At 37.5% G+C, this 25,537-nt stretch overlaps 1 protein-coding gene across 3 annotated transcripts; it reads right to left on the bottom strand.

Annotated features, from left to right (window-relative positions):
• Window positions 1–166: 166 nt before the first annotated feature.
• On the bottom strand, window positions 167–24,952 carry Sec24AB (Secretory 24AB). 3 transcript variants are annotated; one of them, XM_053747215.1, is made up of 16 exons: window positions 24,883–24,952; window positions 22,869–24,552; window positions 21,075–21,177; window positions 18,776–18,902; window positions 18,030–18,217; window positions 17,091–17,244; window positions 16,304–16,470; window positions 15,581–15,654; window positions 14,903–15,054; window positions 13,978–14,131; window positions 12,645–12,820; window positions 12,131–12,241; window positions 10,930–11,114; window positions 6,159–6,370; window positions 5,094–5,330; window positions 167–4,750 (listed from the first exon to the last, which is right to left on the bottom strand). In XM_053747215.1, exons 2-16 carry the CDS (start codon window positions 24,539–24,541, stop codon window positions 4,639–4,641), a joined length of 3,825 nt encoding a protein of 1,274 aa, XP_053603190.1. In that variant the 5' UTR covers window positions 24,542–24,552; window positions 24,883–24,952; the 3' UTR covers window positions 167–4,638. The 3 variants fall into 3 exon arrangements, with proteins under 3 accessions (XP_053603190.1, XP_053603189.1, XP_053603191.1); XM_053747214.1 differs by having other exon boundaries at window positions 24,745–24,904; XM_053747216.1 differs by lacking the exons at window positions 21,075–21,177; window positions 22,869–24,552; window positions 24,883–24,952 and adding an exon at window positions 20,651–20,746.
• Between the last annotated feature and the right edge of the window lie 585 nt (window positions 24,953–25,537).

Below are 25,537 nucleotides of genomic sequence, written 5' to 3'. Positions count from 1 at the left end.
AATTGCCATTAAGTTTGTTGAAGGAGTATCGGTTCAAGTCACACGTTGACTGAAAAACATTTTTTTTTGTAAAGTTTGTAAATACAAAGTTGTGTTTGTAAACGTCATTCACCAAGGATCGCGCATTTCCTTACACACACGGGGGGGATAGGTAATAAAACAAGTATGATTTTAGATTCGTTATATTGAAACAAGTTACAAGGCTTTGAGTTCAGTCTGCTAACAATGCTGATATTGTACAGTTTCATTTCTGTCAACAAAAATATGGATTGCTTCCGATAATCTGACAAAATGGGTGGCAGACGACCAAACTTAACGTACGCGTTTTTTAAGTTTGCAATCTTACTCTGCTCGACATCGGCGACCCACATGAAAGCTTCTTTTATAAATAATATCAATTTCATATCGGCTCGTGTTTAAACCGGTTGGATCGCCGACGCCTTGCGCAGCGGTTCGAAAGTATACGTAGATATTTGCGGTGACACACGGGCGAAAAGGTCGTCCACCACAAGTTCGCGTACTTCCTCGCACGTCTATCACCCACGAAAGATAGCATACTGGCGCGTGTTTAATAGATTCCGTTTTAACTGTATATAATAATTCTACAGCGGTGTGGCCTGGACATGACACCACAGTTTTTTTACATAGTAGCTTTTTAGTGTGCGATTTGGTATATGCGGCCAACCGAAATGCAATGCTTGATTTGTTTTGTATCAATCTTAACTACCAAAGGTATACTAACCTATCCCAAATGTCCTAAGACTATTATGAAACTAATATCATAAAAATAGTTTCGTGACGTTATCTTCATAACAGAACTAGACCATTACACATGAAATTGTTGAAATTTTCATGCATCTAGTTTCGTAATAAAAATTAAGCTTAATGACATACAACTAACTTTTCCTACTGCTCTACTATAGCGGCAGTTTTATAGTCCCCAATGCAGGTTTCGTGTCAATGCATATCATGGAATTAGTAGGTACTCTAATTCCATGGCTCATATTGACACTAAGGTTGACCGTCAACTTTGACGTTGATTTTAACGTGCGCGCCTAAATACTGACGGCGTACTTTGCTCTTCTTTTTTCTGCACACGTTAAAATTAACGTCAATGTTGACAGTGCAACCCATACTAATAAATTTACATCAAATGACCGCATATACCACATACTCCTTCAAATTAAATTAAGCCAGTTTTGGTCATTTCTAAGGTGTATTATTTTATGCGCACATTGAAATAAAGCAAAAATGCCAGAAGCGGGCATTATTATCGTCTTAAATAGAAAATGTAAATAAATATGTAAATAAACATTTTTTAAATAATTCACATCGATTACACAATTTAATCAATGTTTACATTGCAATAATATATTCGTAACAAAAACGAAACTTTTTTCTCCTTTATTTAGCGAAAATGTTATCTACATTTTTCAGTAATTTACAGCTCCGAATCAGTATGGAATTATTTGCCTTAAAACTTATCGTTTCATACTACATACATACATAATTTTCTAGCAAAAAAAAATCGTAATTGATAATTCCTTATTTGTATGCTCACTGAGTGGAAAACAATAACGCCAAAAATCACCCCGATTATTAGTTCGGCAATTTATATGCGAAAATTTGAAAAAAAAAAAACGAACTATGTGTTTTTTTCCTGCATATAGCAACACACGTTTTTACATTGTCCTAAAGTTGCATTCCTTCTTACACTCCTCCTTATATTCGTATGCATCGTTGTTTATGCACTAAAATTACAGCCTAACCCAACAAGAACTCGTTCCAGTATAAAACATTCTAACTATAATTTCATAAATAATCCTATCAATTTACAGACAAATCAATATCAAATAATGATAAATACAAGAATTTTGGAAACTATTTTACACCTAATACCGAATTACAATAAAAATATAATCTTTTATTGCGTCACTTGGAAATTATCGAGTTAATACATTATTTACCGGCGCGACGTGCCCTAGAGTTGTTAAAGACTAACTAGCTAGCAACTGACAGCAAATTATGAGTACAATCAATAGATTTGATATCTAAATGTGGGAATTTATAGTATTGGACATAATATTGTTTCCTAAAAAATAAGCTCGCAAAAGAAAAACGTTTTTAATACCACATTTTATTCAGGAGCAGTATCAGAAACACTTCAACTTTGGACTCCAAATTTCCGACTCTATTTCCATATCTCCTCTACCATCTGTATATCAAAATAAATAACGCTTAAAGAAAAAAAATGCTTTTATTACATTCATATTCTCATACTCGTAAAACTGTAGAATCAAACATGTGAATAATTTATTTATCTACAGTCATACAAATATACCATTGTCTAGCATATATTGGATTATGTTATCTATTCAAAAATAAACATTCCGGTAATGCAAACATACTAACATTTTATGTATCATTCACTTCGTTCATTCACTATGACTGAAAAACTACATAATATTACCAAAAATAATTATAAACATGTTTTAGCCACAAAATTGATGATAAAATTAAATTTTGTAAATAAACTGTTGTTAAAGTGTATGTAAAAACAATATACAATAATTTGAGATATTAACAAATTCTTATTATTGTATAACTTCTCATAGACGGCATAAAAATTCTGAATGATGTGAAGAATTACAAATGATTTGATTTATTTACAAAACTCAACATAGCATTATTGTTCATTATAACAAACCGTTTAATTATAAATAATAATTATATTTTAAAAAATCATACGCTTGATGAATTTTATGATTGAGTCACGTTCAAGTTTAAACATTTTTCGATTTCATAAGGCAGACTTTATTTTATCAAAAACAATGTTTAAAACAATAATGCGCTACAATAATGCGCCAGCAAATTCGCTTATAGACACGGACGTGTTGTGAAAAGATAACTTTAAAATTTGCGCATGCGCGAACGTGTCTAAATTTTTTTTTGCCATTGTCATTTCGACTATTATAGTCAAAAAACAAGTCTGATATTCAAACCCAAACGCGACTCTATAAGAATGATGACGATTCAGTAGAATGTAGAACTTAACGAACAATCACATACTCGTCCGGCCGTGCAATCAACAATTGCCGTGTTGTAATGAGACAAAAAAAAACAACTAACATTGTGATTCTTACAAAAACAAAAGGCTACGCTATTTTTGAAGAATACAAATTTTTTTCGGCATATCAAAATTTTAAAAATGCCAAATTATAATCGTGAATTTCATGTTAAATTGTATTCTATTGAAATAAATACAAATTCGAAAATCTTTGGAATTTCACTCGAAACGTCAGCTCCGCTATTATGTAGAAAGTATATATTTTGAGAATACCGGTAAAGTGACGCCAATACGCGGGATGTTTTTTTTTTAAATTAGGTCACAACGGTGTTCTTTTATGCAATAATTCAATTTCCTGATGCACAAAGTATAACACAAAAAAGCTAACAACAGCCTTAGTTTTGTATATCTCAACTATTACAATCACAAATAACACGGTAAATTAGTGTTTGAATGATGTATATAGACCATATAGACCAGGCACTTAAAACGCAAGATTAATGTCATGTATATATTCGGTTCAGTCTGAAATCGGCACTAATTCATAATTCATACTAGGCGTAAAATACACTATTAAACTTACTCCGGAGTCGTTTAAATAAAAAGGGCAAAAAATGATACTCTTTTTTTGTACATCTAGCGTCTGTTTACACAGACCTACTGAATCTGAATCATGCATATCACGTAAAACCATAAATTATATACGTAAATCTTCCTCAGGAATTACCTTTATTATTTATTAAGTATTTTTATACGGTTTTTTATAGTACGAATTTTTATACCTGAAAACAGTATAAAAATCCGTCCGGACAAGTGGACTTCATATTATAACTTGTAAGATGGCATTTCAAAATGTTCGATTTATTGATCTTTGGATTTAGGTCTTCATGTGTATTTTACGCCAATATAAATTATATACCACAGCTAAATAATATATAGTTATAACCGTTTGGACCTCAGTTCGACCGCATCGTTTGATACTTGAAACATTACTTAGCGGCAAATCTATTGCTCAAGAATATCTTACCATAAACTTTAAACACATAACATTTATTTGTAAATATATAAAACGACTGCAAAAAAGAGTTGATAAACTTTTTGTTCAAGGCCCCGGGGCAAATGAAGCTAATGTTTTAACTTCATCCATGGTCTGACAACTAGGGATGCCGACGACCGTACGAAGGGAAAGAGAAGAAAAAGTATAAAAACGGACCCTGGGCTCCGACGCCCAACGGCTGCGGAAGTAACCGGGAAAACGCTCAGATGAGAGAGAGAGAAGAAACTTCATTTATGAATAAAAATGAAAACGAATACTCCGGTAAATTTACTGATACAATCGAAGAATTTGTATGATTGCTTGACAGGAAAAAAAATATTTCAGCTAACAGCCTTATTTGTAGGCTATACAACATTCCTAACCGCACGAAGCCGCACGACAAAACTAGTATGAGTTATAAACTCTTTTTTGCCAGCCGTGTAGGTTCCCTGACGTGGAAGTCACAATATCAACTCTAGGGCAGTGTCGCTAGCACTCACAGTCACGGCGCCCACATTGAGTCGTCACTCGTCACTCATTTCACTTGAGACTTGACGTGTTGCAGGAACTCGTAATACGAGAACGCGGACTCCACTCGGTCGTCGACCAATCGCTCAGTGAATACTTGCCGGGATGGGGAGTTGTCTCTGTGGTATAAAAATGGTTTTGTGAAAAAACATTACACAGGGCGACTTTTTGACGTTGACCACTACGCCACAGAGGTTGTCTAAAATATGGTTATAATATGTTGACTGAAGGTTCAACGACACAAAGCCTATGAATCGAAAGATCCCGGGTTCGATCCCCGGTCGGGTCATGATGATATTTTTCTGATTGGCCCGGGTTTTGGATGTTTATCTTTATATGTATTTGTTTTAAAATATTGTATCATTGAGTTAGTATCCCATAACACAAGTCTCGAACTTACTTTGGGGCTAGCTCAATCTATGTGATTTGTCCCTATATATTTATTAATTTAAAGACACTTACTTCAATACAAGAATATTGGACGCATAAGGTCTATCTTCATTCAGCTTGTCAATGAACTCGTGAAGCAGCACGTTTCCTTCAGAATCTATCTTGGGCAAGCTCCTCGCCTCATCCACGAGTTGGCTGAAGGCAGTAACTCCGAACGTATCCGATAGGAAGGCGGCACTAACGGCGTGGCATATATAGATTATCATCGTTTCTCCATCGTCCAAAAGGTAAGCGCCTGTTGCGTTTATTCTGCAATTTAGATTTTATTAATTAATTCAAACTTTAATTACCAAATTAGTAAAGTCAATAGCACATCAACCTGCACAAATTCATTGCAAGCTCGCCGCTATTACCGCGCTATATACGTTCATGCAATGTTCCAATTGGGTTTAGTCAAAAGATAACATAAATATTGAGATAGTAGCTGCTGCCCGCAATCCCGCCCGCGGTTGTGGTTAGTTCTTTATACTACTGAGCAAGCAAATGATATTTCTCAGTAGGATTATGTGTATATATATAATTTATTTTTGAAAAAAAATAGTCAGATCCGTCTTTTTATTACCTGGGAACAGCATAATCAAAACAAGTTTGCGCGCTCAGTAATATTAAAAAAAAAAAACAAACTATCAGCTAATATCATCAAAACCAGCGGTTCAACCGCGAAAACGTGACAGACAGATACTTTTATATATACAGGGTTACAGGTATCAAACGCAAAACCTCCTAAAGACTACTTGGGTACATCAAAACAAGCAACATTTATTCTACGAATTTTCGTGATTCGTAGTTTTATTTCGTTTTGTTCATATAAAAAAAAAACAATCTAATTTGCGATTATAATTAACTCTATGTAATAGCCAAGCAACATGAGACAGTACAGTAGCGTTATGTAGCGGAATCGAACATAAAAGTAACGTATTATAGAGACGACATTAACCGGAAAATTTCTGTATTTATTACGTTTAGACAAAAGTCGTAGAACAAAAGATGTTAGTCTCTATGTACCGTATGCACCTTTAGAATGTTATGCGTGAGATACCAGTAATCCTGTATAGTATCGATACGATACCAACATACCTCTCAGCAGAGAGATGCAGCCGAGGCGGATCAGCCGCGGCACAGTCGTCGTCGCCGGGCTGCGGCGCGGACACGTGGTCGCGGAGACTGTGCAGCGGGTACAGGTCCGGGTACACGGCCCGCAGCAGCGCGCCCAGCGGTAGCGTCTTCATGTCGCACATGTCCGCCACGCGGTCGTCCAGCCGCGTCGACGTACCCGTGCGGAACGCTTTCTGGGTTCATTCAAATGGTACATGTATATTGTGCCGAATCTCGAAAAAAGAGTAACAATCTCTGGAGATGAACATTGAGAGAGTAACAGTCTCATCGTACCGAGAGAGTAACAGTCTTATCACGAAAGCGATGAAAATCGAGGTTAATAATCTAATAATGTGGGTAGTTTTAAGAAAACACTTCGAGTATTACTCATACAGAAACCTATGTATATATAAAACTCTTGCGTGACCGAGTGACTGACACACAGACAACGCACAGCCAAAACTACTGGACATAGAAAGCTGAAATTTGGTGTGTAGGTTCTTAGAACAGTGTAGAGGAGCACTAAGAAGAGATTTCCTGAAATTCCCACGGGAAACGGATTTTTACTCACATACGAAGTTGTGGGCAAAAGCTGGTATTATAAAAGGACAAAATTATGACCTTTGTTTTCATTTTACATTTTTGCTCGCTTTATGATATTGTTTATATTATAATAAATAAATAATAATAAATAATCATTTATTTCAGACATGTGTCCATTTTGTTAGTAACAATTTACTTATACTAAGGTTAGTGCGGAACTTAGCTACAAAAAAATATTAAAAGTTAAGTTAAAAAGTTAGGAAAAAATAGATTAGGTGAACAAATGGAACAGTCCAACTACCCACAATGCAACCTGTTCCAGTGAATGAGCAATGGACTACTCCACTTGTCCACAATCATTTTTAATATGCAGTTGGAGCTGTCACGTAGCCGCCTAAGCATGGAGGCACACCTCTTACGAATTATCGCATGAAAGCCGTCTATGTGCGCCTCCGCAAACATGCCCGACGCGCTGCAGCGCCGCGACAGCCCCATCAGCGCTCGGAACGAGTTATTGTACTGAACTCTCAGGGCGTTGTATGCCCGCTGCGTATAGCTGACCCACAGACTACACGTGTAATAAGATTGGCAGTACGCTTTGAATAGGGTAATCTTACTTTCCCTTGAACATTTTGCAAATCTGCGAGCCAGCATATTGCACCGTACAGACAACGCCCTGCGTTCCCTCTCTAAATCTAAGTTATCGCTTAGATCCTCAGAGACCCAATGGCCCAAATATTTAAATTTGTTTACCCTGGAAAGCGTTGCTCCATCTAAAGTGACCTCCGGCAGGTCCGAGTATTTTTTATTTCCCGCTTGAAAGACAAGAACATTGCTTTTCCTCACATTGTATTTGAGCCCATGGGCCTCTGCATAGGATTCACAGATTCTCAACAATTTTCTCATTGCTTTGATTGAGGGACTCAGCAGGACCATGTCGTCCGCATAACTGACATTATTGACACATACTCCGTCAACATGACAGCCGATCCCAGTCCTACTGAGTTCCTCAATCAAACCGTTCATGTAGAGATTAAACAGCCGAGGAGATGTCAACCCCCCCTGCCTCACCCCGCATTCCAAGTCGTACTCGTCAGAAAGGACCCCTGCCCACCTCACTCGGTTCCGTTGTCTACCATACCAATATTGGAGTATCGACACTACTTCGCTAGCCACACGTGTATCGTTTTTCAGCTTCGTCCACAAAAGATCATAGGACACCAGATCGAAAGCCTGGGAGAGATCCAAAAAACAAGCCACGACAGGTGTTTTTCTTTGCGTGTAATACTGAACTGTATGCTTGACCGCAAGTATGGCACTTTCTGTAGAGAGATTTGGTCTGAATCCGAACTGAGCATCATGTATCTCTATACGGTCAGACATGTGCCGGTCAATCACACCATCCAGCACCTTAGCCAAGATGGTGGCCAGAGAAATAGGCCTATAATTGGTGAGGTCAGATGCGTCACCCGTCTTATTCTTAATAACAGGGACTACTACTGTTCTAATTAAGTCATCGGGTAGGTGACAATGCCCTATACATAATGTAAAAAACATTGATAGAACTCTGGGCAGATGTAGTCCAGCGTACTGCAAATGTTCTATGCTGAGTCCATCATGGCCAGGTGACTTCCCTCTTGTCATGCCATTAATAATATCAGATATCTCTTTAGTTGAGATTCTGACACTCAGCTGATTGTCATTACACGACCTCCCAGACTCGATCACCGGCGATGACGGACCCAGCAAAGAATGTACTTTAAAATGCTTCTTAAAACAATTAGCAATATCCACTGGCGCACTCTCACCCGCCACACTCGCGGGAAGGCTCGGTTTAGGATTCAAACTATTTGTGCTTTTCCAAAATTTTGCAAAATCTTTTGATTTATGGAATTTAGCTATGTTGTCCATCTGAATTTGTGACTGATTGTCTTGACACCATTTCAGCTTTTTTTTGAATATTTTACGTTTCTTTTTCATATTTTCATATAAATATCCCATTTTAGGTTTACCCTGGCGACACCATTCTTGAAATGCTAGACGAGCCTCCCCATGAGCAAGCTTTACATGAGCGTTCCAACCAGTGATGTAATTCTTTTTATTACGTGCCCTACCTTTGTTTACATAACAATATTCAGCCGCATCCGACAAGATTTTTATTACGTTATTATATATGCTATTCAAGATTAACTTATGATTATTATTAGTACATATTTTATCACTGCATTTATTAAATTCGGAAGGAAAGTCAATTTTACACAATCGTGCGTGACAGTAGTCATTATAGTCATTTATTTGGGCATTGTCCCGTTTACCCCAAATTACTTTATTAATTCTATTCACATTTATTGTCGTTTTGGATTTTAACAATTGCAAATTACAAACCACTTGTAACGGCATGTGATCAGACCAGTATGATCCATACAAAACTTCTACACTACTAATAGTACAATACGCAGCGTCAGTCACCAAACAGTGATCCAACCAGCTCAGGCTACCGTACACATCACTCACGAACGTATAAGTGTCTTTTGGTAATAATTCCTGATCTACGCAAGTCCATGATTGTTCAGAGCAAAAATGTAAAAGTTCAAGGTTAAACAACTCACCAGGGTGTGCGTTGAAGTCCCCTAATATGAACACGGAATCCACATTATTTGTCTCAATTATGGCGTTCACTTCACTTAACACACTGGTAAACTCAATAAGATTTTCCTGTAAATCAACAGGCATATATACGGAGAATATAAGAAAAGAACGCTCCTGTTGCATCACTTTTATCGCGACCAGCCGTACACTTTTACACTCAATAACGCTCACAGAACCAAGTATACTTTTTCTCCACAGTAGGGCAACGCCGCCGTGTGGCCTTCCCCTAAAAACTCCACTCGAAATATCCACTGCTGATTTACCGAAGAATGCAAAACGGTCATCAATTTGCCCCAAGCAACCAACGTCATACGGCATAACCCAGGTCTCCTGCAACGCGATGATGTCCGCATTCGCACATAGCTTCCCAATACAATCAGTAGACCGTTTAACTCCCTTGCAGTTGAATGATATCATTGTAAAGGGCTTATCCATAATTAGTTATTCGGTGCTTCGCTATTCCGAGCCGGGGCTCTGTCTGTTTTACTATATTTAAATTCAATAAAACGTCGAAAACTTATACCCTCGGGCCACAGGTCTTTGTTCAAAAAATCCGTTATTTTATTTTTCGGTATAAAGATTTTGTATGAATTGTACTCTCGTTGTTCTTTGGTATTTATTTTTTGTAATGACACAGTTATACTAGTTTTGCTTTGTATATATGTACATATATCTTCCTCCGACGTGTCCTTGTGAACATAGTTAATAAACAACGGAATTTTCATGTCCGCCGCCCTAAATTTTCCGTCATAATATCGTTATAATTATTATGGCATGATTTTGTTCTCGATAACTCAGTGGTTCAGAGGACTATCCCGGATAGACTGTGAGCGAATTCAATTCCCGCTAAATTCCAGAACTTTTTCATCTCGTTTTAAAAATGAAAAGTACATTTTGCGTTGTTTCATGCAGAGGTCAACCTAATATTAAATAGTAATTGGTTGGTTGCAAAGGTGAGAGATAACCTGAATGCCTACCACGAAACAAATGGACGTTACACGTTACTAACGTCCACATGCTGTCTCTTTTTCCCATGTCATGTATCTACATGACAGTTATATGTTAGTGAAGACGATTAGGTAATCGTCTTCATAATCTATTTACTTGGAGGGTCGTGGTCATTACGTGTAATGAAAAACACAACGACTTTCACAACCGTATCATACCATCGTGCAAAAATAAAGAGAAAACGCGCGGACGCAATGACGTGCTACGTGTCTTATGTTTCATGGTAGCCCCGCTGACTGACTGACTGAATGAGCCAATAGTCGATCAGTTTGAATTGATAATAATAAATAAATAAATATATTTATTTCAGACAACAGTCCATTTTTTTGTTAGTAACAATGTTTACTGAAAACTAAGTTCATATCTAATCAAATGAATTTGTTATACATGTCACACATGGTTTTTAACATATTTTTGAAAATAATAATGAAGTTGAATTCTGTCCCGCTCGATTTCAAGATTTTATCATTTAATTATTATTTTCAAAAATAATATCGAATTCTTAGTAACAGCAATTTAAGAAAAAAAAAAAAAAAACGGCTTCTCCACTCACCCTCTTGAGTAGAGCTAGGAGATAGAGCGGCAGCAGCCGCAGCGACGCGGGCGCATGCAGCGCCGCGCTGTGCGCGCCCGCGGACAGGTTCTGCGCCAGTCTGTAAGCGGACAACGCGTCGACCGCCACATTCATCAACGCCTCTTTCGCTTCCGACATCGACGCCGACGCGCATCTATCCACGGCTGCCACATACATACATGTACATATTAGATTGAGTGTTTTTGTTAAAATTGTATTAGCTAGCCATACACGCACAGAAATGTCCGTCAGATCTATCCGACAGATGAAACTAGTACGGGCATCAGAGGGGTTAGTTCGGTTTAGTTAGTTTACATTGCAATTCTCACCATCGAATCGATTCCATGTGAGACGCAGCGAACCAATCACATTGCAGTGTGGTTGTCGTTGGGTCACAATGGCACAATGTGATTGGTTCGCTGCGTCTCACTTGGAATCGATTAGATGGCGAGAACTGAATGCAAACCCGCACTAAGCCAGTGATAGTTCAAATCTTCTCACAGTTCAAATCTGATGATCTGAATGATTCCTTATATGGTTCAACGTAAAATTTGCTAAAAACGTGTTTGTTTTATCTTTGTATCTGCAGCGAAAATGAATTCGTTGCGTTATTCGTCTAATTTTTCATATGAATGTACCTTTAACTTCCATAAACATGGTAAAAACTTATATACATGTATATGTGCAAGCAAACTTAATAGAGATCAACTCGATATAGAAACAAACTGGTATTAGTGGTGATCCCAACAAAGTTGTTCCCAATAAAGGAAAAAATGTTACGTCATGTGTAAAACCAACCTTATATATTATTAGTAAGCCGCAGGTAAAAGCTAGTTATTTGCCTGCGGCTTGACCCGCGTGGATTTTCTACGGGGATATTTATTTTTCCAAGATGAAAGTTAGCTATGTCCTTCTTTATACTTCAGTTGACTAGATAAAGCGTGAAGAGGTAACAAACAAATTTACTTTCGCATTTATAATATTAATATAAAAAAAGTCCCCCCCCTTACGCGTCAGTCTGTCTGAACGCGATAAACTCAAAAACCATTGGACCAACGAACGAAAGCGGGTTTCGCAATTTATTTCTGCTATTCTGTGCCCTAATTCACTAAACAGGCACTAGGCATCTATCCCCCAGCATCCATAGGTAAATTAGATTATATGTTTATTAACGACTCACCCATTTTACTAAGTAATCCGATGATACATTGTTGGTCGGCTGCGTGTAGCACGTCAGTCAAATTGCTGGCTATCGGTAACGCCAGTGTGTGCACTCGTATCCTTCGCTCGCCTGTTTGAAGTGATATTAAATTTGTTAAAAATCATTGCACCAGATGTTGATTTTGGTACAGTCAACAGCACATCAACCTACCAAAATTCATTGCAAACTCGCCGCTATTACCGCGCCATAGAGGTTAATGCAGGGTAACTTGATGTGTTGAGGACTGTACTGTACAAAGGTCGTTTCCTTAATGCGTGGCTAAATGAATATACGTCATCTTCCCGTACGCTATATAAGAGTCGTAGGACAAAGTCGGATCTTAATTGATTTCGATACTTCGATCGATAACACAGAAAAGTAACGGGCGGTTTGTTTTGTTCTATATGTGAGTGTATACCAGTTAGTGCACATGGTGGGACATGCGTGATTTGGTTATGACGTACAGTCGTGTGCGGAGCAAGCGGCACCCTACCTTTACTGCTGGTATACAGCAAGGCGGCCTGGAAGCAGACCTGCTGCAGGTCGGACAGAGCCTCGTCAATGCTGAGCTGCATGCCGAAGCCCGCGTCCGGGGACACGTTGGGCAGCGACAGCAGGTCCGTCGACCGCACGAAGAAGTTGCCGTGGAATGTGTGGATCGATATGCCCCTAGACGCACACATAGATGGTTTCAGTTTCATTATTTTCCCAATTTCTTCCCATAAAGGTGCTCTTTGGGAATAAACTGGAAAAATACAGTATTTCAGTATTTTTTCTAGTTTACAATATCATTTTTTTTTGCATATTTTCTTACACCGATGGTCTTAACGGTGATATTATGTAAAGTCGAGTGTAATTTTTAATCGGTAATGTGCGTGTGACACCTGTCGTGTTGCAGCGTCCGTAGTCCATCAAATGGACCGCATACCAATTCGCTTGCTCAGTAATATTAAAAAAATGTTGTAAATATTGACTTTCTTTTTCTCATCTGAACGATTTCTCACCAAAATTCCAAATCAATACAATATTTATATAAAAAGCTGTTCAAGACTATTCATTGATAGATGTTATTGGGTGGTTCGCAATGTGTTTCGACCGCTGCGGCTGCGCGGTCATTACAATCCGTCAATTTTCTTGAGGAAGAAATCATTTCCAAAATCAATCATTCATAAAATTGACATTACTACAGTACATAGTAATTAATGTAAAACTCATACTTGTCTTTGTTAAAATTTGAAAAACTGTAATGACAACGCGATCGCATCGGTCGAAACGCTCTGCGAACCATCCTATTATACGTTAAATACAAGATAAAATCACAAATTGTTGCAATTTTATGAGTTTAGGTAAATTACATTACTTTTATTAATTATTATTTAGTATATCTACTAATGCATCTCACTGCATATATCTCACTAATTGATATTTCGCACACCCATAGTTGGTAAAACATGTAAACTTAGCTATTTTAACACCAATTCCATCACTAATGATTATAGCAAATTTTTTTCTTTCAAAAAAATTAAGTGAGGGGGGAGCGAGATGTAGGAACTTGTCACTGACCACTTTAGTTTTATTTTCAATTATTGTTTGTTTGTAAACTCATTATTGCACGAAGAAAACACATACAGAGAAAGCAGTAAAATAAAGAAAGAACGCGTACAAAGGCGGTCTTATCCCAGCAACCAAGTAAGTATTTGAATGGAAATAATTTCCATATTCGTATACTAACATAGTTTTCGAGCACTACTAACAAAATGAGTGTTTGTGACTTTGAAAATGAATAAATTCATTCATTCATTCGAAAAAAAAATGTGAGTCCTCACCGAGTGCAGCGCACCCTCATCACGGCCTCGAAGCCGATCTTCCTGGTGAGGTAGCGCTGCAGCGTCCGGCTCAGCTGCTGCGCCTGCCAGCTGCGCGACGCGCGGAACAGGGGTATGTGGTACACAGTGCCCGCGCTGAATTTACTCATGCCGCCTGGTAATTTAAATTTTCTTTTTAATTATGTATATAGCGACCTTAGGAATACGAACGTGACGTGCCTGTAAGAAATATTTTAATATGCTAATTTTACATTATCCACACACGTACACGTACACGGAACACGTATTCCTAACACAGCGACTTTTCCCCACTATTATACATTTAATTAGTTTTAGTATATAAGTTGGTGTCATTAACATAAAGTATTCCTTTCTTGTTTACCGGTCTCCGTGATTTGATATACTTCGCCATATAATATAATAGAGACAAGATGGGTTAAACATCAACTTTATGAAATATCAGATTGAAGGAACAATCGAAGCAAGAAGAGCAAAGGAAAGCCAAGAAGGGCATTCCTAAATGAAATAAAAGAGAAGGCAGAGCTCGTGTCGTATAGGGAGGTGAAATCGATGGCTGAGGACAGAATTAGATTGAAAATGCTCCACCGACAAGAACAAAGTTCTTATTAATTACATGTTAAAAATACATTTTAATCATATTGGCCAATGCACTACACGTTAACATTCAGTTGATATGAGAAAGTTCATTTCCTACTGACAACGTCGTAGCCCAAAAAATGTGAATTGATTTTTGTTACACCTTGCGAAATAATTATGTTAAGTGACTTAATTATTTATGTAATTATTTCACTGCCGATACAACTGACACTTAATAAAATTGTACTGTAACACAATGGGCAGGCCAATGCGCACGCGCACAGGTCACACTGTTTAAGATAAATGAAATCACTTGTAATACACTTACTGAGAGTAGCCAAGTCAGAATATTGTGAGTTGAGTAGGAACAAGTCGACAGCGATTTGCGCCCCGCTGCAGTCCAGCGCCAGCCGCTTGTAGAAGTCCGTGGCCGGGTTGAGGTGGGCCACGTCTTTTGACGAACGAGCGTTCGGGTCCTCCCTGGGAAAACACGAAACTGATACGGTTTGGAAGACAAAACTAACGTATTTCTATTTCTCTGTGTAATTAATATTATGACCAACCAATCTTATTGAAACTTTGCATACATGTAGTTTGAAGACATAGAGTACCTTTAATCCCGGAAAAATACCTATTCCCGTGGGAAATTTACGCGGGCGAAGTCGCGAGCAAAGGCTAGTTATTCATAAGAGAAAGCATGTTTTGTCACTATCACACACATTTACAAAATTTGGCATTGACAGAACGAGACACAAAATACTTTAGCGAGTAAGATTTATCCTTTTTACGAATAACAACATTAATAAGTTACATATGATAATAATGCTACACTTATTATGATGTGTTTGACTCCCTGTCTGTAGTGCTACGTCTAGATAGAGATACCAGTGAAGCAAGGGCCTGAATTTAATTTAGTTCAAATTCAGTTCCAATTACGTTAAAATAATGAAAAGGCTGAAATGAGAAAAATTAAAAAATATTTATATTTACTATAACTGCTACTCACCTGGGCTGTAAAGCCCCGGGACCCACGTTTGGCAAACATGTTTGGAAGACTGTGATCCTTCCTCCCGTGGGAGCCTGAAATCATGTGTCTTTATAGGAAACTGAGTATCTTTCATCGATTTTTCTACTTTACATTGTAGTGTAATAGCAGCATGTATGTATGTTGTAATAATGATAAATTGATTCGGATTATGTTATAAAAGTAAAATTTTCTTGATAAATTAAATATATTTAATTATTTTTTATAAAATGAATTCTTATTTAATCAAATAAAAATTAAACATGTAATTCCTAGTTATGATAGCATGTATTTGTATTTGTATTACCATTTTGGAATAAAGAGGCTTTTTTATTTATTTTATTTATTAATAATGGTAAATAATATAAAGGAGTCGTCTAATTCATTATAAACATTTTTTTTTTATCTCTAATAATCATTTATTATGCCACGAGAACGAAGTCGCGGGCATCAGCTAGTGTTTTCTAAATAATGTACAATTTATATGCCTATATCGTGAAATAAATTTTAAAAATGTCTTCCCGCAGCTCAAAATTGAGCGTACTCCTTACATAATTATAAAACAAAGTCATCTATCTGTTTGCGATAACTAAGTCAACTCAAAACTAAGAGAAACTACCGGATTTTTATACGATTTTCACCAATAGATAGAGTGATTCCCGAGTTCATGTGCAAAAAAAATATTATATTATAGTTATATGTTACCATCAGTTTATACGCGGCTTGTAAGGCAGCCCCTAGGGCGCACGCGGAGCTGCCGGGCGCCGCAGGGGCGGAGTGCCGGGCACCCAACACCCCCAACAGCTCCCGGATCAGTTCCCGCCGCTCCCCCACGTTCACTACCAACGACTCCGGAGACGGGAGGAACACGTCTGCGAGAAAAAAGTTAAAATTAATAATCACCACATATTACATAGTATACAACATAGTCGCTTCCCGCTGTCTGTCCCTATGTATGCTTAGATCTTTAAAACTACGCAACGGATTTTGATGCGGGTTTTTTTTAAATAGATAGAGTGATTTCAGATGAAGGTTTATAATAATTAACATGCATAATATTGCACCCGTGTGAAGCCGGGTTTCATATAAAGAAATCATATATGTTTTGTTATTATCACATTTCAACACTTGACATTGACAGAAAAAGACAAAACATGTTTTAGCTTCAAGTATGCTTTAACTTTTCATAACTACAGACACAGAGACAGGCACAGAGAGGGACTTATAACCTGAAATAAGACATGACTATCTTTACCCCCGGAAAATCCACCTCAAAAGAGGAGAAATTAAAGAAATAATTTTAATTTTAAATTTTAAAAATGACGTATTTTCGTACGAAGTTGTACTCCCTAATTTCTCTGCGTATTTTTCCTCTAGTTATGTATATCATATGATATACATAACTATGTATATCATATGATATACATAACTAGAGGATAAATACGCAGTCGAAGTCGCGGGTAAAAGCCATATATTGAATAATAGAACTTACCATCGATATCAAGAACAGTCATCTCCTTAGGCCTGGTGAGACCCTCGCCCATCAGATAGTAGTGAATGTGCGCGTCGTAACATATGAAGCCGATCTGCGTGCGCGCATCGCCCGGTAGATCGTCTAAATTATTCTTTATTGTTTCGCATACCACCTGGAAATATTTGGTTTGTTTAGTCCAGTGGTTAAGATCACCGTTTTTGTAACTTGATAACTCATAGTAACTTGTTAAATAAAAATAATTTTGTAACCTGATAACTCATAGTAACTTGTTAAATAAAAATAATTTTGTAACCTGATAACTCATAGTAACTTGTTAAATAAAAATAATTTTGTAACTTGATAACTCATAGTAACTTGTTAAATAAAAATCTAATTACTTTCCAATAAGATGCTGTCTTTACACAAATAATGTAACACTATATCTAGTGTAGCGCAGTTTTTATGTGATGGGATTTATGTCGGATGTTTTACAGTCTACTTTTAATACTTTTTTATGTTTATTGTAAAACTTAAAGTGATTGAAATAAAGAATTTATTTATTTTATAATTTATATATTAAGTAATCAAACAGGCATGCGGTCCACCTAATGGTAAGTGGTCACCGCATCCTACGGACGCCTGCGTCACACGCGCATTATATATATGTCATTATATATAGGACTGAATGAATGTTTTCACGCTCTTTTTGTAATGTAATTGTGGCGCTTGTGTGCAGTAGCGCTAGTGTAAGTATACTCCCATCTTAAGCGGGTGATAGACGTACGATCTCGTCGCAGATCGCAGTGCTACCACACATACCAGCTGAGACGAGCTACAACATACCGGCTGGATTTAAAATACGCGTATTTACGGGCGAAAACAGTCGTCACGCCACAAAACCGCGCACTCACTCGCACGTCCACCACCCACGTCGTGCAAAAAAGCCCATATCCGTACCTGTAGATACCCGGACTCCCTGGCGATGAGCGAGACGTCCAACAGAAAGAGATAGACGGCGGGCTGCGGCGGGCGCAGCATGTACTCGCCGGGGGCGATGAACTCGATGGTGGCCGAGCGCACCTCCGGCCGCCGCGACGGTTCGCCGTACGACTTGCTGACCGGGTCGTACTGGAACTCCTCCGGCACTTGCACAATATTTGGATTATAATTGATTTGTTCATAATACCAGCTCCACACTGTCGCCGAACAAGAACACACGCCGACGCAATAGTTCAACATTGCGTAGTTGGTGTGAGTGCATTTATTTACCGCCAATGAAAAACCAGCAATGTATACCGTATCCGCCAAAGTTTGGCGGAATGTTCGACGACAGCGTGGAGCCGGCACGAAATAGGACTGACATCTTTACACCAGGGTTAAGGCGCTCCCGGCTCACTAACGCCACTATCACATGTTTATCGATTACTGTTAATTTACAATAAACTATGCTCCACAATTTAAAGGATTTTTTGGATAGTATTAATAACATTGTGACAGTGGTATTAGTATGCCGAAAGCACTCTCTTAATGGATTTGATAACTCTAAATTCATTCTTAAAATAGGTTTAAACTTTTGCAGACATCGCGCAGACCAGTTTAATTTATTTATTCAAAATCAATTTACCACGTGGTAAAAAGAAAGAACTAAATGCTGAAAGCGTTCTATACAAATCAATATTAATCAAAAAATAAAGTTAACTCACAGTCATTGACCCTGTAACACAGGTTGCATTTCCACCGCTTGGAATCCACAAAATACACGAACGGGTTTATGTAAGTCCGACAGGCGCGGCACCGGACGATGGTCGAGCACTGGATCACCGGCAAATGCTGCGGACAATAATAAATCATATATGGACAACACTCAATGGTAATGAGTAAGTACAGTCATTTTGTTAAAGATGTATACTGTTTCCGTGTTCTTAAAATTTAGATTTTATGTACTTGTGTTCTTAAAAATGAGACTATATTTATAATTCGGTTGTTGTATTGTTAAATTTGAGACCTAAAAGAAAATTGAGAAATAGTCTACCGTTTGTTAACAATGGTGTCCGCAGATCTATTTGATACAGTCTGCCACAGAGAAATCTGACCCCCCCGCGATTTGAGCAGCATCATCTCTTAGGGGGTCAGATTTCTCTGTGGCAGACCGTACTTCAATGCAAATGCTGAGCGAAGACCTAGTTCGCTGACTTTTTTATGTTTTATTTATGTTAAGAAAACATTGTAATATTTTTCTTTATAATTATAATAGGTTGCCAATAAATTCCTTTTCTTTTCTATTTAATGGCACACACTAAAACCCCGGGACCTCCCTAGAGAGAACTTAATCGATCGAACGTTATCCCGGACGTAAACTTGGTAACAGAAGGCCAGATGTGAAGACGACTGACTGCGATCTTCTAGGACTATAAGACAAAGAGATAACATAAACGAACACCACACACAAGAACCACAGACAAATATCTGTGTTCAGTAAGTACACATAGCCGTCGCCAGGAATCGAACACTTAGTGGTGTCTAACTTGTTAATAGGTACCATACATTCTTTGTACTAATAAGTTAAAGCAGAAAGTTTTTATTATTTACAATACCAATGTCTTTTACAAAAATATATTTAACTAAGTTTTCTATCCCTCTCTAGGCGTGAAAGCGAACAACAATAAAGAGAACGCAATGAGCCAGTCAATATTAAGTTCTCATAGTAATTAATGTCATGTCCCTCTGCTGGCCAAAAGCCTCACACTTTTTAACACTTATCTATAATATCTCTATTGCTATTAATCATTAAATTTCCATTAATAAATTAAATTGTTTATCAGACAGATTATTAATTATTTTGATTCAAACAAAATAAAATAAATTATTGAAAAATAACCTGTAATAAGACAGATCAATAAAGTTTTAAATAATAAAAGACAATAAAATCTCCATCAATGCAACATTAAGACAAATTACGAAAGCAAGTAGATCTACACTTGCAATGGATCCTTATCTACAATACCGTATCTAATTACATCTCAATCAACGAAACATTGACTCTGTAACACAATATCATAAACAGACAATGTCAGAACAGAAAATCAAGATATAACATTTTATTTACTATTGAAAATGAAAATACGGCTTCTGCAATTCAATTGACCTTGGACTTCACAATTTATATAAGTACCGTTTAAAGTCCACTATGAGTAAACGTACTTATAGAATAGCATTAGTTTTTGCGAAAACTTAAAAGCATCGTAGTCTCGTCAAAAGGTAAATATGGAACATTATAACACCACCTACGCACGATAGGGGGCGCCTGTTAATTTTCCATACAGATTTTGAAGTTGTCTATACGATTACGTTATCGCAAAAACTAATGCTAACCTCACAGTTTGGGAATTTTACCTGGCCCGGTGAGGCCGACGCTACTGTTGAATCATTTTTTAAAATGAAATGAGATTTCAAAAAGCTCTAATTTCAGTTGTACATCCAAATCTCATGCCTACACAACAAACTAGATAGACTATTCTAAATGAATACTATATTATGATACTCATTGATAACAATAAATTATAGACAACAAATATGACCTTGGTTGCTACTTGCTTTCGTTGCAGAATTTCTTCATTAGTATCTGTCTGTTGATGAGAACAAAGGAATAAAAAGATCATATCTTTCGGGACTAATTACTGATACAGAGAGTTCAATATGATGAATGAATAAATATATAGACAGGACAAAGTCCAATTCTACATAAACTTTAAGGCGTTTTGAATATTTACAAAATAGCATTTTTAATTGGCTTCATTAGACTTTTTTGTTACATGTCGCTTCGCTAGGTGAGCTAATAACATATAGCGACAACTGAATGAAAAATAAACTTAAATGGAAGAAAGATGAAATTAAGGAGAGCATGTCAATATCTATGTTATGAAAATAGCTGTTGATTTTCAAAGAATCTACCAAGCTTCGTAATCTATTTTATATACTAGCAAGACAAATTCAGTAACTTACATTTAAATCCTTAAATGGATGTATGAGGATACCAAGAGGCAATCTCGATTTCTGTAGAAGACTATTTGTATCCGGAATTTTATTGATAGTACATCGGAATATGCTGAAATGTAAAAAAAAATGGATTAGTAACCAATTGAAACACATACCATTACTACAGTATATTATAGCACATCTAAATACAAGATTGTTTGCATATAGGAAAATTTAAATTAGTTTTATTTACTCAATGTCAAAAAGACAACTTATTTTCGCCTAAAAACTGCCAGCAATTGGCTTAAACAAGAATTGACGTAAGAATTGTTAATAAGTGTAATATTATAATTTTATATTCAAAGATATAAACAATGACTACTGTATTTTATAGCCAGTTTTATGATAAGAGTTCCGATTTAATAGCTAACATTCCATAAATGTTTACCAGGTGAAAATCAGTAGTTAATGGTAATTTTGTATTTATTTTAGCAAATTTTAAGAACATGTATATCTTACTTAGTGAAATATCCCTTGATATTCTACAAAGCTACAAAGTAAGAAATTTAAATAGAAGCTATATTGAAAACACCAACATTTAAACATACTTCAGTGATCAAAGTAAGCACACAAGCATTGAATAAAACAAAAGATATAGATTTATGATTCACATACAGATGTAGTAAAAGTATTAAACATACAGTAGTAGTAGTGATATGGCACAAGGCAGATTTATCATAACTTCAGATAACAGACTGCCATTGTTTGCATGGCTTGGCAAGGACAGGTTCACAAGCCCGCTATAGGTGTAGCAGATAATGTAATAATAACGGCTGTTGTAATAAATGGATTTCTTACTTTTAAAACTAAATTTATCTATATAAAATTACTAGAAACCGGCCCCAGGCCTCATATTATATATCTATAAACCCGTATCAAAATCCGTAGTGTAAAAGTATATACAGGAACAGACAGAGTGTGGGAAGTGACTTTGTTTTATAATATATAGTGATATTCCCGTGGCATTATATATTTCCATCCATTGCACAGCAGTTGCCCAAGTCTTCATCCGCGCTTTATCACGATAAAACTTAGTCTATGTTACTTCAGAAGGTCTAATTATTATTCTAGGAATTTTATCAAAATTAGTAACTATTTTTTGAGTTTAATTACTTTATTATTACGAAAATAAAAATGTTTCCTTTTTATAATATAAGTGATGTTAAGGTGGACCACGATCGATACCCGTTAGTAAAGTGTATCACTGAAGAATATAGACTAGTAGTTCAAGTTAATCAATACTGTGATACAATATAGTAAGATAAATTTGTCACGTAACATTAAAATTATACCTATATGACCTAGAAATCACAGTTTATCAATACTAAAGTTTATAAATAACAATGGAACAAGTTTTGAATACTTAATTGACATCATGAGTCAACAGTGCAAGAAGGTCGCATCATTAAGGTCAACACATCTTTTTATCAACTTGTCTTTCCTGCAATGCCAAAATATAGTAATTTTGTACTTGCAGCTGTATCAGCCAATTTATTTTCTTTTACATGGAAAGCATTTAAGTGTTATTCTACTGTAGTCTATAGTTAAACAAAATTGTTTCTTATTTCTATACCTACTACAAATTAGACCAATAAAACAACAATACAAATAAAACCTATCGTTAATTGAGTCTTTGGAGAATAGGCTACAGTGAAACTTCTTATGCCACTTTTTCACTTTCACTTTGGAAGTCTGTGGTGATGTATATATCACCCTAAGTTGAATAAAGAATTCGAATAATGGTCAAAAATCAATACTCACTCTGGACTGCAGTTGGGTGACTCAGCAAACTGATGTCCAAGCCGTATTTCCGGGGGATCTTCAGGGTACTCTGGTAATATGTGTCTGCATTGGAGCAAGTCCACCATGTGATGACCCCACAGCTGATCAAAACCTTGTTTCGTAACACTTAACTGGCCCATTTGCTGTGTCAATCCCTGGTTTGGATACTGGGCATATTGTTTTCCCATACTTTGGGGTTGCTGGCTCACAAAATTACCCTGTGGCATTTGTGGATAACGGTTCTGTATGTTGCTCATTGAAGGTCCGGGTGGTAAACTGACAGGTGCAGGAGGTAAGTTGCTTGGCTGTCCAGGAGGCCCATTTAGATGTCCAGAAGTTCCAAGTGGCATTTGTGGTACATTTGCAACCATAGGTCCACTTTGGGGCATAGATCTTGGAGGGCCCATAGGACCACTTTGCAAGCCCATGGGACCACTTGGAGGACCCAAAGGACCAGTAGGAGGACTCATGGGTCCACTTAATAAGCCCACAGGTGCTTTTGGAGGCCCCATTGGACCACTTGGTGGGCCTAAAGGTCCACTTGGAGGTCCCATCTGCCCCATTGGAGGCAAACTCTGAGAACCTACAGGTTGATTTCTAGGGAGATTTGGTGGTCCACTAAAATTTGGTGGCAATATAGGCCCTGGTGGACTCATAGGTCCAGACGGCCCATTTCTTTGAGGGCCTAGATATGACTGAAATGGAGCACCACTCACTGGAGGGCCCTTCGGAGGTCCACTCACTGGAGCCATAGGAGTAGATTGAAAATTACTTGCAGGTCCAGACGATCCAAATTTATTACCAGGCAATGGTGGCCCTTGTTGCAATCCAAAATTTGTTCCATTTACTCCTGTAGGTCTAGGTCCTAACAGAGAACCAGATATTGGAGGTACATGTTGATCTGTATTGCTTGAAGGTCCATTTAAAGGAGGGCCTGATATCAATGGACTATTTCTTGGCGGTCCAGAAAACTGAGTATTAGGCAGTGATACATTTGGCTGATTGATTTGTCCTTGTGGTCCAGGAGGCTTAGCCAATGGTGGTCCATATGCTGGATTAATTGGGGGCAGTCCTGCAGTAGTTGAAGGTGGCATCATACCCACAGGACTAAAGGAGCTGGTTGATACAGGGTATTGAGGTTGAGAGACAGGTCCAAGAGAACTTAATGGAGGACCATTTGTAAGTGGCTGCTTGGATTGACTAGAAGGAACTAGAGGAGGTGCATTGTCATTAATTTGACGCTGCTGTGGCAGAAAGTTGTAAGGTACTGGGGATTGATTAACATTAGACACTGTTCTTGGACTGGCTGAATTAAAATGTTGTTGAATGTTAGGACTTGGTGACATTGTTGATTTTAAGGGAGGTCCCACAGGAGAGGGCTGCGGGCCTGGATGAAGTGGAGGCATCATTCCGGGGTGATTAAAAGCAGGAGAACTACTAGCACTTTGATTTAAATGATTCACATTTTGTATCACACTGTTTTGAACTCCATGGACAGGACTATTAGAATTTGTGTCCTGCTTCAGTCCAGAGTAACTCGGCGGCAGTTGACTCAATGGCACAGGATTGTTACCGAACGTCGGCTGCCTGGGGTTCGCATTCGTAGGAGGCGCCCCCGGGATATTATATGGGTTCGGAGGCAAGTTGGACATGTCTTGACAATCTGGAATTATAAAATTGGCCGTCCTATAAAACTACTACACAACAATCAAATGCACTATATTGGACAATGGTCGAGGCATAATTCCGCGTGTTTGTATTGTGATAAAGAGTCTCATATCTACAATCATTTTAATAAAACATGCTAATTCACTGTTAATACGACGGAAGGGCGATGGTAAGAATAAACACTTACTGCAGTCGGGATGGAGTTGTAACACAATAAAACTGCACACGCACTATGGGGTTGTTATAACACTCTTACATATTCAGGAATATAGCAAAGAAACGTAATTAAAATAATTTCAAGAATAAAAATACGACCCTGACTTACGTGGCTGAGCAATAGACAGCGCCCTCTACAGATTGATTTTTTGACATTTTATGTCAAAGGTGTGTCAAAGCGACATTGACCGTTTGCGAAGATTGCTAGGTACAAGAAAAGAAAGAAGGAGAAAGAACTTTGCTTTGGTACCATCATGGAATTAGTAGGTACTACGTACAACAAGTACTTACTAAGTCCATGGGAACCAAGGAGCAAGAAAACTATATAGTAGATAGGTATGTATCTTCAGAAAGAACACAATAGGGGTTGTGAACAGAACAAGTGAGACGCAGGAAACCAATCACATTGCAGTGTGGTTGTCGTTGTGTCACAATGGCGCAATTTCTAAGGCGCAATAGCAATGTGATTGATTTGCTGCGTCTCTCTTCGAATCGATTCGATGGTGAGAAGTGAAATGCAAACCCGCACATATTCTATCTCATTTAGTTACTCTCGTCCGTCGTCATCGCGTCATCCACAGATATAAGAACAGTGTAATGTTCTTATATCTGTGCGTCATCTATATTTTATTGGTCTTTGGCTACCGAATGTATCCTGGGCTCAGACGCTGAATGTCTAAGGAAGAAACCGGTAAAATGCTCAAATTATGGAATTAATATAACAATATTCAATTTGTCGGTTACCCAATATAACGTTAACCTTC

This window comes from Plodia interpunctella, chromosome 6, assembly GCF_027563975.2.
Source record: "Plodia interpunctella isolate USDA-ARS_2022_Savannah chromosome 6, ilPloInte3.2, whole genome shotgun sequence".
In the NCBI taxonomy this organism is placed as follows: Eukaryota; Metazoa; Arthropoda; class Insecta; order Lepidoptera; family Pyralidae; genus Plodia; species Plodia interpunctella.
The sequence above is the reverse complement of the archived record's forward strand: the minus strand, read 5'-3'. Positions and strand labels throughout refer to the sequence as shown.